Here is a 17,566-nt window from a genome sequence, read left to right as displayed (position 1 = left end):
TCATATCTCCCTGCCCCTGGGCCTTTGGCAGTGAGTGGGGCTGGGGGAAGATGTACAGCATTTTGAGCTTACAAGAGGACTTGTTGGCATCTGGCAATTTAAACGTCACTGAGTAGTGTTGACTTAGTAAGTTTTTTTTTCCAAAGTACATTTTCAGTTGTTAACCGTCAGGGTAAGGTGCAGAGTGGTATTTGTGAACTTTCACTCTTTATCCTTAATGCAAATGCTTGAAGTGATCAATAAAAATTGTTTTGTCACATAAATTAGTTTTTTCACATCACTAGAAGTGGTCATGGATAACATGCAGGAATTTAGTACCATTGCTTTTAATTCTCTAGTTAATAAGCTTGCTCCCTTGCAGCTCCTCTGAGCTGAACTCTTCACCTGCCTGTGAGAAAGTTGTCTTCAGTGCTGGTCAGCTCCCCTGGTGCTGGTTCAGCTGTGGTAATCCTGTGATCCTTAGCCATGGCTCCCAGCCAAGGGATTGGGCTACTATTTACCTTCATGAGAGTTTTACAAGATTAAACTTCATTAATGCTCTTTTAAAATTGGGGTAAATATTTATCCTCTAAAGTTAGGCAGCAAAGAAAAGACAGAACTGCTGTAGCAGACTCCTTGATTTGGTCTCAAACACCATCCCAGAAACAAACAAAGCCTCCCTTGCCCTAAGTGTATGACTGTTGTTAACTTGGCACTGCTTTTTCACCAAATGTAAACTTAAAATTATCCATTCTCTTCATAGGAAAAGCAGCAAAGAAAGCTTCAAATGCAAACATTTCAAATATGAAATGTACATTTATTCTACTTGATTTTTGATATGTTTTCTTTGTCTTTCTTTCTCCAGAGCAGTCCCTCTGTTGGGATACCTACCTCAGGATTTAATAGGAACACCAGTCTTGGTGCATCTTCACCCAAATGACAGACCCTTAATGCTAGCAATTCACAAAAAAAGTATGTAACTTCTTCCTGTGTAGAAATAATTTTTTTTCCTTGAACTTAATTATAATGACTACAAAGACCTCAACAAGTAGTAGGAGAAAATTGATTGTGACTTTGATTTTTTCCAGAAGTAAATACTGAATCTTTTACTGCACAACTTGATTCTTAATGCAAATCCATGAAAATGAGAAATGACACAGTTTTGTACTTTCTAAGAAGCATACATATCGTTAACAGATGGACTATAAATTAATATTTCATACATAAAAGTATGAAATGTATGAAATTAATTAAAAAGTATAAAGAAAAGTATGAGAATGATGTGATAGAAGTTGTCATATCTTACATGTTACTCTCTCTTACTTCGTGGAGAAGAAAATAAGAGCCATTCTGGCAGTTTGTAAAGCCACTTCTTCAGCCTTCTCTAGTTTGTTGTATTCTAAAGGTGATTTTCTTGACCATAGTCCAGTAAATTATGAAGATCTGCTTATTCTGGTAGCTCAGTATTTCTAAATACATCAGTATACCCAGTATTTGTTCCCTCAAGTATCATCTTCCTCCATAAAGTACATTGAATGTCCATTCCCTCCATGAATGTACAGTTCATTGTAAAATCCTGAATTGTTACGTGGAATTGTGCAAACATTAATCTGAAATTCCTGTTTGATTCCTTCATTGCAGTTCTTCAGTATGGAGGGCAGCCTTTTGACTATTCACCAATCAGGTTTTGCACTAGGAATGGAGATTATATCACCATGGACACCAGCTGGTCCAGTTTCATCAACCCTTGGAGCCGAAAAGTTTCATTTATTATTGGGAGACACAAAGTTAGGACGTAAGTCAGGATGGTTTTGTTTTCCCTTCCCTCAGGTTTACATAGAGATCCTTAAGATGAGGGAACAGAATAAGCATTAAATTCTGTGTAGGATATGTAGGTGGTAAATTGAAACCGATCTCTGTGGTTGAAACACTTGCATTTGCAGTGAGCTGGTGTATGTTTGGTTTGTGCAGGGGTCCCTTAAATGAAGATGTCTTTGCTGCTCCCAACTACACAGAGGACAGGATCCTGCATCCCAGCGTTCAGGAGATCACAGAGCAGATCTACCGGCTCCTCCTGCAGGTACAGCAGGGGCTCTGCCCCTTCCTTCCCTGCTCACATCCTGCTGGGACAGCCTCTCTGGCTTGCTGTCACAATGTCTGTAGCTGCTCCTACTCTACTGGAGTTGTTGGCCCCAATCCTGGGAATTCCTTGCACTCATCATTACCACACAAGACCTACTGAAGTGCATTAAAGCTCCAGTTGATACCGTCAGAATTTCATGTACTTGTGGAGTCCTTCAGACAAACAAACAAAAGAAGACAAAAAGAAAAAAAAAAGAAAAAAAACCAACAAAAAACCAAAAAACCCCAACAAAACAAACAAGCAAAAAAAAGCCCAACCCAAAACGAAAAAGAAAAAAGAAAAAACAACAAAAAACCCCAGGAAAAAAACAACCCAAAAAAACCCAAGCAACAAGAAAACCCAGCGTAAAATAAAATCACTTTTCCTGACATGGAATTACTGGTGTCCTGAGGTGGGTGTGTGTATACCATACATACATAATACATACATATATATATTTTTTATGTTGTTTTAACAGCCTGTACACAACAGTGGATCCAGTGGCTATGGGAGTCTGGGTAGCAATGGTTCACATGAGCACCTGATGAGTGTGGCATCCTCCAGTGACAGCACAGGAAATAATAATGAAGACACTCATAAGGACAAACCAGTAGGTTTTTGATTTTTCTCTTTCAAGTATGTGGCACAAAACAAACTAAGTGGGGATTTTTAACTTTTAGAATAATGTTTTCAGATTAGAAATATGAAAAAGAATAAAGAAAATGCCATCTTTCTTTTTTTGTTTAATACAGAAAAACCCTTTTGTCTGAGAGAATAAGCATTTCTGGTGTAGATGAAGCCTCAGGGTACTGAAGCACAGTGATAGACATGAAAGTCAGTGTTATAGAGAATTTAAACCTGTACAGTGTGTTCACTTAATGTCTCTTACATGTATATGCTGTGTTTCTTGGAAAACCAGCCAGATATGTGAAAGCAGTTTCTTTTGGGAGGAGAAAGTCTGTAATTACTGTTTTCCCAAATGAAAGTAAGAAGATTAAATGCAGTAATACCTGCAGAACCAAGGGATAGCTCAACCCTGATCACTTTTAATGTTGCAAAAATACAGCATTTACATAGAATGAAATAAATTGAATGGAATAAAACAATTTTGTAGTTTGTGCTTAGAACTTTACTTTGCGTTTAATTCTGAAAGCCAAAAATTTTCCTTGATAAGTTGTATTGCTTGTAGGCTAATTCTCCCAAATCTGATTTGTGCTTCTGTGATCAGACTCTGCAGACTCCTGCTCTTGCCAAGGTGGTCACTTTCCTGGCTTTCAGTTCTTAAACACTGGTGGAGTAAGCAGATGAAGTCTCAGGATTTCTTATTTAACAGGGAAATAGATGCCTGGCATTCCTTCACTATTTCCACAGACAGTGAAGGCTGTTACAGTCCAGTTCTGCAACATCCTGTCAGTGCTTGGTTAGATTTCTAGGGTTTTTTACCAAGTGATAGGTTTGGTTTTTTCCTGAAGTCATCTTTGTAATGGATATTTTATATTTTCCTATCCAAGTTATTCAAACAGATTAAAAGAAATACAGAGTAATTGTTTACAGGAAACATACTTTAAATTTCTTCTCTTCTCAACTCCAAATTTCTGTAGCTGCACAATAGAATTGTATACATATTTCTCCTGTGATCAAAGTAATTGCAAGATAGAGATTAACTGAGGTTAGATTTAGTCTACTGAGGAATCACTGTGCATAATGTTTTATGTCAAAATTTTGAAATAACTGTTCTTCCCAAACTGCTTTCAGGAGGTTTGTCAGTATGCCCGTAAGGTCAAGAATAAAGGACAGCATATTTTCACTGACAGCAAAGCAAAACTGGACTACAAGAAAGAGTCTTTGGCAGGTAAGACATGAGCAGTTCTTAGTCTCCTGTGCTGATGCCTTGGGTAATATGGCAGCAGGACTTTTTCTAGTTGAGCTCTATTCAATGCATAAAGACAGCATTTTATCAATTCAGGTTTTATTGTCCTGTGTCTCTCTACTGTGCCCAGGAAAATCCTGTGTTGGGCTGTATTGAATCAATAGTGGTGTAACACAGTTAAGGCATGGCCTAAAGCTGTTGTCTTGAAATAATTTAAGTGGGCACTAGAGTTGTCCTCATCCTGAGTGGATTTCAACCCTAATTATATATATTCTCTTACAGTCATAGTGTCTATTCCTTTTGGATCCATATGCAATCTAATTAAACTTTATAACTCATAAGGACAGAAAAATGTTTACATAATATTAATTTATTGGTGCATTACAGTGGTTAATTTGTGACCTGCTGAACATGTAGAAATGAAAAACCTTTACTACTGTTGCTTTTTGGGGAGTTTGTAAGGATTTAATGTCTTAATTGCATAATAGCAGTCTCTCTTTCCACAGAAAAACAGAATACTGCTGGTGGCCAGGTGAAAGGTGTAGGGGGAAAGGATACTGCAGGAACAGTTGCTCCAAAAAATGTGACTACTGAAGAGCTGGCTTGGAAAGAGCAACCTGTGTATTCCTATCAGCAGATCAGCTGTTTGGACAGTGTCATCAGGTGAGCAACCTGTGAGTAAATTACTCTTGACCTCTGGACACAGGACTAGTATGTCTAATATTGCAAAATCTTTATATTTTAGGTACTTGGAGAGTTGTAATGTGCCTGGTACGGCAAAAAGAAAATGTGAGCCTTCAACAAGTGTTGCATCACTGAGTTCTGGAGTTCATGAACCAAAAGCAGCTGATAATTCTATTCAGCCTTTGGGAGGTAACTCTACATCAGAGCTTTTTCATAGCTGAGTTTTGCTGGCAGGCAGTTGGATGCTGCCTCTTTGCAGAATAATGACAAGTGTATCTCAGGCATGACCTCATAGCTTCTTTCTCAGGATTTGATGTTGGTGATTTAACTTTTATCATTAGTATCTTCCTTACAATGAAAATACTGAGTAGTTGATGCATATCATATGCATATCTGGATTGTAGATGCAATAAACTAGTTTGTACTGTGCAAAATACAGTAGGATTTTGAGGTTCAGGACTTGAATCATTATCAAATGTAGGAAGTTCATTTCACAGTTAGGACTTGTAAGAGCAATCAGCTGAAGAACCTAGCAGCTAATTAATTGCAACAAAAATACACATCTTAGTTTTCTGCTTAAAAAAAGGAACAAGAGAAGGTAAAATACAGCATTGGACTGTTCTGTGTATTGTAAGATGTTAGAACCCAGTATTCATCCATGAAGACAAAAAGCTGGGGATTACTGAGGCAAGCTGTCTAAAAAGTCTGCTGCAGGCAGAAACATTCAGTTCATTTTTTAGGCCTTAGATGTAGTATTTACATAGTCCCTTGTCTGGATGGGGAGCTGAGTGAAGATTTGTAACTGGTTAGTCCAAGGACTGTGAGATTGGTGAAGAGCTGCATGCAAATGAGAGATTGGCTCATTCTACCTTGTCATTATATGAGGCTGAAGGGAGAGTGTCCAGTGGAGTTTCTCAAAAATTGGTTTTGGGAATGATCTTGGCTATTTGATGAGCTTCAGAAAGAAGTTCTAATGCAGCTTTTAGAATCAAATTAGAAGGTATCAGTAGACCAGGAACAAAGAGTCCTCCAGCAGGGGTTGAAATGCTGTAATTTAGAGTCTCTGTGGTTCTGGTTGGCAGGAGATGATGTGGGTCACCAGCTCTTTGCTGCACTGGTGCCCGAGACAGATGAAGTCACCAGTCAGGAAAAAAGCAAACTTTAGATCTTAAACATGTGTTATGGAAGTATTCCTATGAGAGCAGGAATGTTTTAATGCTGTTTTGTGAGGCACTGCTCTGACCTCTGCTGGATTACTGTGTGTAGCTTTCAGGGGAGAGAATTTTAAATAGCTGGATGCTCAAAACAAAGCTCTTACAGTAACGAGCTAATGAAAGAAATCAGTGTACAACCCTGTGGGAGCTGGGGCAACTTACTCTTGGGCTTGAAGAGGCTAGACAATTTCTTCCAAAATTGTGCCATGAAAGAAGAGTGAAGACCAGAAAAAGAGGAAAATACCCCTTTTTGAAAAGGTTTGGTTTGGCTGTATATGGGTCTTAGAGGATTGCATTGTTCCTCCACAGTCATTCTATTCCTGGAATGTATAAAGTAAAAAGTTCACTGTTTTGTCTTGTCAAGCACACTTTGGCCTTTACTGCTTTGCAGCCCTAGCAGCATGTAACTTGAATTTGCTCTTGTTTATGTTCAGTAAGCTGCAACTTTATTTCTTTTAACAGATCCTGCTGTGTTGAAGGCATCTGGTAAATCGAGTGGTCCCCCAGTGGTTGGTGCTCATTTAACATCTTTGGCTTTACCTGGCAAGCCTGAAAGTGTTGTGTCTCTCACCAGTCAGTGCAGCTACAGTAGCACCATTGTTCATGTTGGAGACAAAAAAACACAACCTGAATTAGGTAGGATTTTTGCTAATATTTTTTCTTCAAGATGGCAAGTGCTAGCAAGTTCAAATTTCAAACGTGTACAACTGATGTCTGCTCATGACTTATATTTTCTTCCAGCCAAGGTGGCCTTAGGAAATGGAATAAATAGGGATGGCATGTGTAATCTTAAACTTGCAGCAAAATTATTACAGAATTGTAATACCTTAAAAATGCATGTACAGGGTTTCCTTTGCTTCATCTTGAGTATTTTGCCTTCTGTTCCTGTAGAAATGATAGAAGATGGTCCAAGTGGAGCAGAAATCATAGATGGCCAACTTCTTGCCCCTCCATCCAGCTCTGCACACATAAATCAAGAAAAGGAACCATTTAAAAAACTGGGACTTACAAAGGAAGTGCTTGCGGTGCATACACAAAAAGAGGAGCAGAGCTTCTTGAACAAATTCAAAGAAATAAAGAGATTTAATATTTTCCAATCACACTGCAATTACTACTTACAAGATAAACCAAAAGGACGGCCTGCTGAACGTGGTATGGCAATAGTTTTCACCATAGAACTTGTATTTATATAGCAAGCAAATCCTGTTGGGAGGGCATTGCTATTTTTAGTGGTTTTGTGGGGCCAGTGTGAACCGTGACAGTTGCATGCTATTTTCAAAACCAACAGAAAAATTTTCTGACAAATCTTGCTCAAAGATTAAAGCAGAATATTGCTCTTAGTGTCACAATGGACATTTTAGTAACTAATATTTTGATTTTTGTCTGTTCTCTGTACTATTACTGCCATGCATCTACTCTCGAGGGACAAAAAAACCTTCAGAATGTTTGCTTTACTGTATTTGTGCTTGTATTCCCTTGCTTTTCTTTTCCTTCTGTCTTGCCATCTGTGTTTTGTTCAGATTTGTGGTTTTGTTTTGTTTTCAGCTCCTTTGTTTTCCAGTTTTCCCCATTCCACTGTTGTGTAATTGGTGAGACAATCTGATAATTGTTGCCTTTAAGGTAATAATGTGATCAGCAGGATGGAAATGGCAGAGACTAGCAGTAGTGGTGAGATTGTTTTGTTTATTAGGCCTTGGAGCTCTGGATGGCATTTTCAGAAGTGCTTGATATGATCTGTCTTTGTTCTCATTTCAGTAGTGACTTGGAACAGAAGTCAGACACTGCTAAGCATTTTTTTTTAGATTGTTATCTTAATTTTTTAATTTAAATAGTTATACAGGTCCTGTATAGCTGCATTCTTATAACCTTTCTTACAACTTTTCCTTTTGCAGGTGGCCGTGGACAAAGAAACGCCACGTCTGGAATGGATCAGCCATGGAAGAAGAGCGGGAAGAACAGGAAATCGAAGCGCATTAAACCGCAGGAATCCTCAGACAGCACAACTTCTGGGGCTAAATTCCCCCACCGCTTCCCCCTGCAAGGGTTAAATGCCACAGCCTGGTCACCATCAGAGACGTCCCAAGCCAGCTACTCAGCAGTGTCCTTCCCCACTGTCATGCCTGCCTATTCCCTTCCTGTTTTCCCAGCAGCAGGGACGGTGCCACCGGCTCCTGAAACGTCGCTCTCTGGTTTCAGTCACTTGCCAGACTCTGCAAACCCTTGCCCTGTGGGGCCATCCCAGTTCTCTGCACCCTTCATGACCCCTGTGGTGGCTCTCGTGCTCCCCAACTACGTGTACCCGGAGATGAACAATAACTTACCTCAAACGCTTTACCCCGGCCAGCCCAACTTCCCTGGCCATGCGGCCTTCTCCTCACAGCCGGTGTTCCCAGCACAGCCCCCCTTTGCCACAGGCAGCCCCTTCCCACAGCAGGCGTTTTTCCCAGCGCAGCCATTCCAGTACAACCCCCCGGCAGAGCCTGAGAGGGCTCCGGTGGCCGAGCCCCGCCCCGACCCCTCCCGCTCCTGCACTCCGCAGTCGCCGCCTCCTCAGGACCAGGCTTCACCTCCCCTCTTCCAGTCCAGGTGCAGCTCTCCCCTGAACCTCCTGCAGCTGGAAGAAACCACAAAAACTGCAGAGAGCGGGGCTGCTGCAGGGTTACACGGAGCTCTGGCTGAGGAGGGAGCCATGGGCAACATCAGCACAGCAGACAACGGCAGTGGGAAGGAATCCTTACCTGTGAGTCTGGGTCACACCCCTTCTCCTGCCTCTGCTGCATCATTTCCAGTCCTTTCCATTCTAGGGCAACTTAGTAACAATAGACAGAAGTTACATAATGCCTGGAGCATTACAATTGTATTGATAAATTCACAATTGTAGTTGTGAATTTATAAATTCAGACTTGAGCAAACTGAACAAAACGTGAAGTACAAACAGCTTCAACCTTTAAAAATTAAATCTACTTCATCATTCTTCTAAAGTTACACTAGGAAGCTTGGAAATACACCCTGAAAGAGTTTTGTTCCATTTCATTGAAGAAAATAAGAATATGGATAAGCCCATTGAAAACCACTGAAATAAACTAGCACTTTATTTTTAGCAAAAACTTTTGTGCTAGTGAATTTGTGTGCATGGGAAAAACAGTCTGCAAGTGGTCTGAAAGAAGCTGATTTAAATTAAAGCTACATCTGTGTTTACAGACAAACAACCAAAGTAAATGAAGAATTCATTTCTTGGAGACCATAACTTCATTTTTGTTTTGTTTGTTGCACTAAAACTGTGCTGAGCGATTTGGTAACTTCAGGATTTTTTTATTTCCTGGCTCATTTCAGTTTGATAAATCAGTCTAACAAATAAATTGAGCTGGAGTAATATGTCTGTAAAGGTTTCCATGGTAGAAATATGTAAACTATTATTTTTGCTTTCTAAAGGCACCATGGAGTATCATTATAAATGCTGATGGGATGGAGCAGCATCCTATTTTTTTTTTGGCTGCCTCCTTCCATTATTCAGAAATGTGTTCAGGGTAAAGTCAGTTCTTTCCATTATTACATGTTTTGCTAAGTTCTGTCAGCCTTAATTGCTAATATTGAATCTTGAAACTGATTTGCAGACAAGTTTTGATTCGGTTAAAAATTAGTGTAGTTAATGCTCCCTCCCTTCAAAATAAACAAATCAGTGATCTTGCCTGGGAAGCACCTGGGAACATTTTCTTACTACTCTCAATGCTACTCTTCTCACCTCAATGAGATGGAACATCCCAACCAACAGAGGGATTTTGCTGCAAATCCTTTGAGGTAGATTACAGTAGGAGCAATTGTTAGTATGTTGTGAGTGGCTTGGGTAAAATCTGACTTGTCCAGGACAGTAGGTGCTGCCAACAGTGAACAGAAAATACATTTCTTACTTTCTTATGACACTATATTATTAACTAAATTATTAATTTGAAGAGAAATTCAGTTGGTCTTACTGAAGGACCCCCTGTCTGCCTGTCAGTCCATTCATTATTTCTTGGCATATGTTATTGGTCTTTGAATAATCATGTCAACATTAGAATATGAAGTGAAATGGATTTATTACTAATCATTCACCTGATTAGTAATACAGCTATTACATTTAGTAATAAATGCATTAATTAATAAGGCTCATCTCATATGCCCTTCTTATGCCAGTTGATCCCATCCTTTTTGTTTGTCTCCTCTAGTTTTGAATGTAGGAATTTTTTTTTCTAAGAGAAATGTTGAGCTGATTTTGTAAGATGGTCTTGAGTTAAAATACATGGTGATGTGTAATTATATAGAAGTGCTGACAACTTTGTAACCTTTTATTTAAATGGACACTGCAAAACTATGAACTGTTTATTACCTTGAAGCATAATTTCTGAGAATTTATTAATTTGAAGTAGCAAAACTATTACATTTAGCAATAAATAGCTTTGATTTTTGGTGTTTGGGTTTTTTAATTTTATTTTTTCTCCTTATCACTAGGCTGAATCTCCAATGGATGCTCAAAACAGCGATGAGCTCTCCATGTCCAGTGTCCTGCTTGACATTTTGCTGCAGGAGGATGCATGCTCAGGCACTGGCTCAGCCTCTTCAGGGAGTGGTGTGTCTGCAGCTGCAGAGTCCCTGGGCTCTGGGTCCAATGGCTGTGGCATGTCAGGGAGCAGAACAGGTAACTCAGGCAGCCCCAGCCCTCCTGGCATTGCTGAACAGTTTGAGGTATTGCAAATACTGTGAGCAGCAAGTGAAAAGCTTTATCTTTACTCCTGTTGCATAGTTTATTCTTGATTTCTTTCTTACTGCATTGTACAAATGTTTTTCTGTTGTGTTTGATTTGCAGAATAGAACCTTTTCTAAGTGTGTGTAAAACAGGCATTAAGATATTATGCAGGTATAAAGGAATAATAAAAAGACCTTACTCCTTCATGTTCATTTAAAACTTTTGAATGAAAGTTAGCGAATTATTCTGTTGAAAAATACTGGAGATTTTATTTAAGAATTTGAGTTTTTAGAAGATTAATGCAGTTACTCAAGGGTGGAAGTTCCCTCTGTTTAAAAAAAAGAACTAGAATTGTGGTTGTATTTACACATTCAGTTCTCTTTAATCTTCTCTACAGTCAAAAACATCCAGATAATCCATGTATTGGACAATTTATAATGAAATGTTAAATCTCTGTTTACAGGTAGCAGTGAAACTAGTCACACCAGCAAATACTTTGGCAGCATTGACTCCTCAGAGAATCATCATAAAACCAAAATGAAGACAGAAATGGAGGAAAGTGAGCACTTCATCAAGTATGTGGTCCAGGATCCCATCTGGCTGCTGATGGCCAACACAGATGACACAGTGATGATGACTTACCAGATCCCCTCCAGGTAATGGCTCTGGCACAGCCCCTCACACATCCTGTGTTCAGGGGAAGCAGAATGTTCAGGAGGAAAGATGTATAGGAATCTCCATCTCTGCAGAAGTAAACTGGTTTTCATGTTTAGCTCAGTGCCAAGAAAAATTCTTGCTTCCTTTATATGTTTTGTACACTACACGAGAACTTCTCGAGAAGGAGAAATTGTTTAATTAGGTTTAGCTGTATTTTTAGGTCAATTTCCTGAGTTGAAATGAGCTGTGTGTATTTTTTGGAAGCTGTTCTATAGTTAGTGATTTGTTACGACTTGCCCAGAAACCCCTGGTGAATGTGCTTAGATCTGGGCATGGTCTGGCTGGAAGATCTCCAGTCCTTGGCTCTTGTCCTTGAGATGCCACATTCACTGGAATGCCGCTCTTGGACTTGTGGATTTTTTTTCTGGGTTGTTAACTTCCATGTGTTCATTCTGCTCCATAAATTAGGACAAGGAAGTAGAAGGTAAAAATCACAAGGCTTCTCATAAAATAAACTTATTGTAAAAAATAAAAAACTCACTACTTCAGTAGCAAAGAGCAGATACAGGGGAAGAAGGGGTGACAAGTCTGGATTATTTTTTTCAACCTACTTGTTTATATTTCTTGGGAGCAGTGAATGGTGTTCTGAGAAGAAGTGGAGGTTTCAGTAAAGACAAGCCTTTGAAAGGGCAGGTAAACAAGCTTTCAAAATACAGAAGCACAGGCATGATGGGGAAAGTAAAGAATACATTGTAAGAACTTTAGTGGGGGTTTTTTCCTAGTTTTAAAAATACTTTGACATTTCTCAGTTTTTATAGTCTGAAGTGTTGACAGCCACAGGTGGGAATTCCAGTAGCCCATAAAAGCAGCCAAGCCTGCCAAAGAGCAGGATATTTTGGTAAGAAGAGTAAAGCTCATTGTCAGAATGTGGTGCCCAAGTAGTGAAGTGTAACTCCAACCTGCTCTTAGCTTTCCTGTAAAGAAAAGAAATTATTTGGGGTTTCTTGGAGCTTGCTTTCTATTGTTGTCTTTTATAGAGGGACACAGCTCATAAATGTTGCTGTGGGATGGGTTTTTGTAGGTTTGAATGGAGGTAGGACATTTGGAGGGAGAGAGAATTTTAGCTGCTGAAACAGAGCTGTTTTCTAAAGTTCAGTGCATTCTTGGTGACCTTCTTAAACACATCTTGCTACTCCTGCTTTATCTCCTGTGCACTGAGTGTCTGCTTTGGGCTGTCCTCCCACTGGAGGGGGCTTGGACCTGCAGCAGCAGCAGAGGGAAACTGGAGCTTTGCTGGTTTCACTGGTGCTGCCTGAATTGCTCTAAGAAAACTCTTCTCACTGATGGGATTTGAAAAGACAGTGAGCCAGCAGAGATGTCTGCAAATGCAGAGAGCAGCTGGAGTAATCACATTTCATTTTCTTCCCATATAAGATTTCTAAGCATAACATTCTGCAACAAAAATAGTCTTGAAAAATGTTAATATTTGACTGTGTGACCTCACGTAGGCAAGAAGCCCAGAAACTGATGAAGCTCAATTTCTAAATATGTTTTATTTTAGGGATTTGGAAACAGTTTTAAAGGAAGATAAGCAGAAATTAAAGCAAATGCAGAAACTACAGCCAAAATTTACAGAAGAACAAAAAAGAGAGCTTATTGAAGTTCATCCATGGATCCAGCAAGGTGGACTGCCAAAAACTGTTGCTAATTCTGTAAGTTTAGTGGGTTGATTACTTTTGCATGTATAATAGTGCTTAAATTATTAGCTGCCTATGTTAGACTCTTCCTTTCCTGTTGCTATGAAAGCTTGGTCAATTATGCATAGGAAAAAAAAAGAAACTCAAACTTCCATGCAGTGGTTTCTAGCTTGATTCAATTTAGCATAAATCTCCTTTGCAGTGGAGGAAATTAAAGTACTGGTGAACACAGCACAAGAAATTTCCTTCCTCTTTCTGAATTTCCATGTCTGTGTTTGAAATGCTTTAGCAGCACAACAGAAACTTCACTACATAAAAATCTCTATGTGCAGAAATGGATGCCCATTGTTTTCAGAGTACAAAATGAATGGCAATATACTGATCCTTTTTTCTATCAGACTTCTCAATCAGGATTATGATTCCTCTAAGTAGTTTAATGGCTTGAAAGGGAAAAAAAACACTCCAACAGAACAAAGCATCCATGCAATTTTATTTGTTGTCTGTGTATTTTACTTATTCATACACAAATACCTGATTGCATTTTCTTTTCCCTAAGCTTTCTATCATTTGTGGCCTTTTTGCACAAAAGCTGTCAAACAGAGAGGCTCTGTTTGCACATGAGAGTTTCAAAAGTCACTGTGAAGGAATTGCAGTGGAATCCTAATTGAGGTGTCACTGCAGCACTGATCCTACAAGCACCCACCTTGTGGCACAACTGCTTCTAGTAGTGTTCTCAAGTACTTGCATGGATTTATTGCACTTTATAAAACCATGGTGTGTGGAAAAGTTGTGGAGTAAAATATATCTGGTAGCTGCAGCCCAGGTGGAAAGGTTCTCTTGGAATCAAGGATTGCATGCAGGTGGACTGGTGCTTGGAAGATTTTTTAATTTTACTTATGAGTGCTTCTACTCTTTTTTTCTTTTTAGGAATGTATTTTTTGTGAGGACAATATACAGAGCAATTTTTATACATCATATGATGAAGAAATCCATGAAATGGACCTTAATGAAATGATTGAAGATAGTGGAGAAAGCAACTTGGTTTCCCTGAATCAAGTCAGTGAAGAACAAACATAGCCTTTGAGCCTGTTGTTTTGAAAATTGCTTCAAAACGACAGTGAAGGATCGACAAAGGTTTTAATCTTTTTATCCAGCTGGATGAATGCAGTTCAAAAAAGCAAATGTGTTTTTCTTGCTCTAGAAGAGTCATTTGTGAATGAATCTCTTTTTAAATGGTGGCAATCTCTTCCCAGTAAGGACATTGTTGAAGATGGTATAGCTTTTCTTTAAAAGACTCATTTTGCACTTACATGCCTCAAGTATTTCTTTATAAACTATAGAAACTTTCATTGATGCCTACTGTTTTTTGTAGGGTGGGTTAAGAAGTGCTGCAAATCTCCTCACGTACATACGGTTCTTCAAATCTCCTTTTGGTGATGGTTCAGCATTATCAATTGTTGAGCACTTCTGCTTAGTGGCTCTTTAGCATTGTTCTTAATATTTGAAGTGGTCCAGCATAGTAGAAGAAATAACCTTCAAGGAAATCAATTCACACTTGCCCTTCTCATACCAGTTGATCCCATCCTCTTTGTTTGTCTCCTCTAGTTTTGAATGTAGGAACTTCTTTTGTCTGAGAGGAATGTTGAGCTGATTTTATAGGAGGGTCTGGTATTAAAGTTCATGTTGATGTGTAAGTACAGAGGACTGCAGACAACTTTGTAGCCTTTTATGTAAATGGACACTGCAAAACTATGAACTGTTTATTACCTTGAAGCATAATTTCTGAGAAATTTTTACTCAAGAAATCCTTATGCTTAAAGATTTTAAAAACTTAAGACCACAGAGGATGAGTGGCCATGCTCCAGTGGCTGTTAAACAGACCTTAGGGTGACTTCAACCTTTACTGCTGACTTGTTCTGTCAGGAGGTTGGCCATCACTTTTTCCAATGTGGCTAAACAAACATCAAATTTGTATGTGGCAAGAGAGAATTAGATGTGTCTTGTCATTTGAAGATGGTTCTTATAAAAAAGAAGTGATTTTGAGAAGAGTGTTGACCAACTCTATTTGATTTCCATAATCTCAAATTTAGCGTGGCTGGAATCCTTTGCTGTCGAAGATTTCATTTTAATGCCTCTGAGATTGTATTGACTTGAATGTGTGTTCTTTATGTTCCTGTGCTCTTTATGTCTGTTGAATGTGGGAAGAGAACATGAGAGAACAACTGTCAATGTGTGGGTTAGTTAAAGGACTAATTTAGTCCTTTAAAGCAGTTTAGTTGCTGTATTGCCGGATGTCAGCTGTAAGTCTTGGGGTGGAAAATGACGAAAGTTAATTCAATTAACTTCAATATGTTTGTCTTAAAATACTTTTCATGGGAAGCATTTCCTTTTTTAGTAGGATAACATTTCTATTCACTGAAATGTAAGGTTATTTTCATTCTATACAAATATTTCTCTTTCTATACAGGGAGGATGTGAAGTTAGATCTGGCACCAAAAACACGCAAAAGTGACTGGTATTGGCTTAGCATAAGAAATAATTTGTTTCAAGTAATTAGTTATTAATTGGAAAATTTGCACTGCAGACAGGTTCTACAGGTAGCAAAGTGTGTCAGCTTGTGAAACAAGCAGAATCACAATTTTAAAGAATGACTAAGTATTTTAAATGTAATGTGAAGCACTGCCCAGCAAGATCTGATGCCTGTCTTTAACAGCTCAGCAAGGTCAAACGTAAATATTTGTAAATACAAAGTGAATGAGAAATTTTCCAGTGTTGGTGTTCACGTCCGATGTATTAAATGTTTTAATCATAAATGGAACAGTGCAGCTATACCAGCATAGTAAATATATTTCATTTTTACATGGAGACACAAACATGGACCAGGGTTTGGGAAAAATGAAAGCTTTATATAAAAGGAGTGCATCATCATTATACAAATAATTTTCAAGACTTCTTGACCACTTTGAACTTCTTTGCTTTAGCATGCTTTTTTTTCCCCCCGTGTCTTTTTTTATTTGTCCTCATTTCTTTTATTATTTTTTTTCAATGACCATCTTGTAACCATAACTTAGTGAAAGGAAGAGAAAAGTATATTTAGAGCATTTTGTGGATGTGCTTACTTATGGACTTAATCTTGCATCCTTAAAGTGTTTGCATTTACAGGGTGGTATTAAAATATTTTCCTGTAACTTTAAATCTACATGCCTCCATTTATAGATAAGATTCTGAAGCTGTAATTTTTCCAAACTGTTGTAAGATGATTTATTTGTGATGACACTTTGTCAACATGTCAACAATGTTTTCTGTACACTGTGCAATATATTTTGGTTTTGCCACTTGTGACTAATTTTTATGACTTTGCTTTTTAGAAAACTGGTAAATAAAACAGATATATTTTTAGTTGCCTTTTTGTTCCTTGAGGCTTCTACTCCAAGTAAGAAGTCAGAGTATGTGCTTTACTGCTGGTATGTGAGCTGGTATTTCAGACTGCAGAGCTTGCTGTGGTGTCAGCTCTGCCTTCCTGTCCTGGAGTAAAACTTCTGCCAGCTTTTCTGACCTCTGAGTTTAGTGGTCACATGGAAGATTGAATCTTTATATTGAGGAGTTGTTCTGAAATCATGTCCAAATTTCCTGGAAGAGCACTTGCAGCTGGGCTCTATGTTTTTAAAATCTGCCAGCTACCTCTGGTGCTTTTTGCTTTGTTCAGTGTGAGCTGCAGCCCCTGAGCTTTACAGGGCTGGCTTAGGGACAGAGAGCTCAGTCATGCCCCTTGGCTTTGCTCTGTGCAGTGATTTTCAGTCTTCTCTCGAGGTGTGAGCTGTTGTCTCTGAAGGTTGCTAAGCTTCCCAAGCTGCAGTGCTGCCCTGTTCATGTTCACTTCTCTGCTGAGTGAGCGGTGCTGGAGCTCAGGGCTTGGGCTCCTTCTGTTCAGGAGGGACTCAGGTTGTGAGACCTTCATTAGTTCTTTTTCTCCGTGGCTGTGTTGTGAGAGGTTTGGGGAATTTTTTAAATGGAACAAGCTGATTTGGTCATAAAGGCCCCAGATCCTTCTGTAAGCTGCACAGTCAGGGTGTTTGTACCACAGAACAGTTCAGGGCACAGAGGAATTGCCTTCACACCAAGGGCACAGTGGTGGTGGTGTGCACTTACTGCCAAGAGCTGCATTTTAAAACGTGCCTCTTGAACACATTTTCCAAGCCTTTTTGCAATCCTCTGCATTAACCCTAAATTTGTGTGCAGTTCTGTGTCTGTCTGGAAACACTTCTGTCCTAAAGCCCCTGGGTTCCTTGCTCAGGTCAGAGAGCAGAGATGTGTTGGTGGAGCTCTGACAGAGCTCCAAACCTGAGTGTCACCCCCCTGTGCCACTGTGTCACCCACCTGAACCACCGTGCCACCCTGTGCCACTCCAGAGGTGCTGGCATTTGGATGCAAGCTCTGGTAACTGGTAACAAGAACCTTGGGAGCACTGAGGTGCTGCTGGTGGGATAAACTACCAGGTAATGTTTCACACTCATTTCTGCTTTTGGTAATTTTTTTTCCCAATTGTAAATGTAATAAGGGTACGAGTTAAACGTGGTTTCAGGTATTCACGGACTCCTCCTTGGTGAGGTGTCTTCTGCC

At 39.2% G+C, this 17,566-nt stretch overlaps 1 protein-coding gene across 7 annotated transcripts in view; it reads left to right on the top strand.

Annotated features, from left to right (window-relative positions):
* Positions 1 to 16,345, top strand: part of PER2 (period circadian regulator 2) — a 49,765-nt gene extending 33,420 nt beyond the window's left edge. For all 7 annotated transcript variants that reach the window (XM_030954236.1, XM_030954234.1, XM_030954238.1 and 4 more), the window contains 14 exons: positions 845 to 951; positions 1,621 to 1,774; positions 1,951 to 2,059; positions 2,580 to 2,711; positions 3,857 to 3,953; positions 4,478 to 4,634; positions 4,717 to 4,844; positions 6,332 to 6,505; positions 6,761 to 7,021; positions 7,762 to 8,609; positions 10,358 to 10,544; positions 11,056 to 11,248; positions 12,811 to 12,961; positions 13,874 to 16,345. In XM_030954236.1, the coding sequence (XP_030810096.1) occupies positions 845 to 951; positions 1,621 to 1,774; positions 1,951 to 2,059; positions 2,580 to 2,711; positions 3,857 to 3,953; positions 4,478 to 4,634; positions 4,717 to 4,844; positions 6,332 to 6,505; positions 6,761 to 7,021; positions 7,762 to 8,609; positions 10,358 to 10,544; positions 11,056 to 11,248; positions 12,811 to 12,961; positions 13,874 to 14,023 (2,848 nt within the window). In that variant the 3' untranslated portion in view covers positions 14,024 to 16,345. The remainder of the gene's footprint in view (positions 1 to 844; positions 952 to 1,620; positions 1,775 to 1,950; positions 2,060 to 2,579; positions 2,712 to 3,856; positions 3,954 to 4,477; positions 4,635 to 4,716; positions 4,845 to 6,331; positions 6,506 to 6,760; positions 7,022 to 7,761; positions 8,610 to 10,357; positions 10,545 to 11,055; positions 11,249 to 12,810; positions 12,962 to 13,873) is intronic.
* The last annotated feature ends 1,221 nt before the right edge of the window (positions 16,346 to 17,566 follow it).

This window comes from Camarhynchus parvulus, chromosome 9 (assembly GCF_901933205.1).
Source record: "Camarhynchus parvulus chromosome 9, STF_HiC, whole genome shotgun sequence".
Taxonomy (NCBI): domain Eukaryota; kingdom Metazoa; phylum Chordata; class Aves; order Passeriformes; family Thraupidae; genus Camarhynchus; species Camarhynchus parvulus.
Note: the sequence above shows the minus strand (reverse complement) of the source record. Positions and strands in the feature narration are given on the sequence as shown.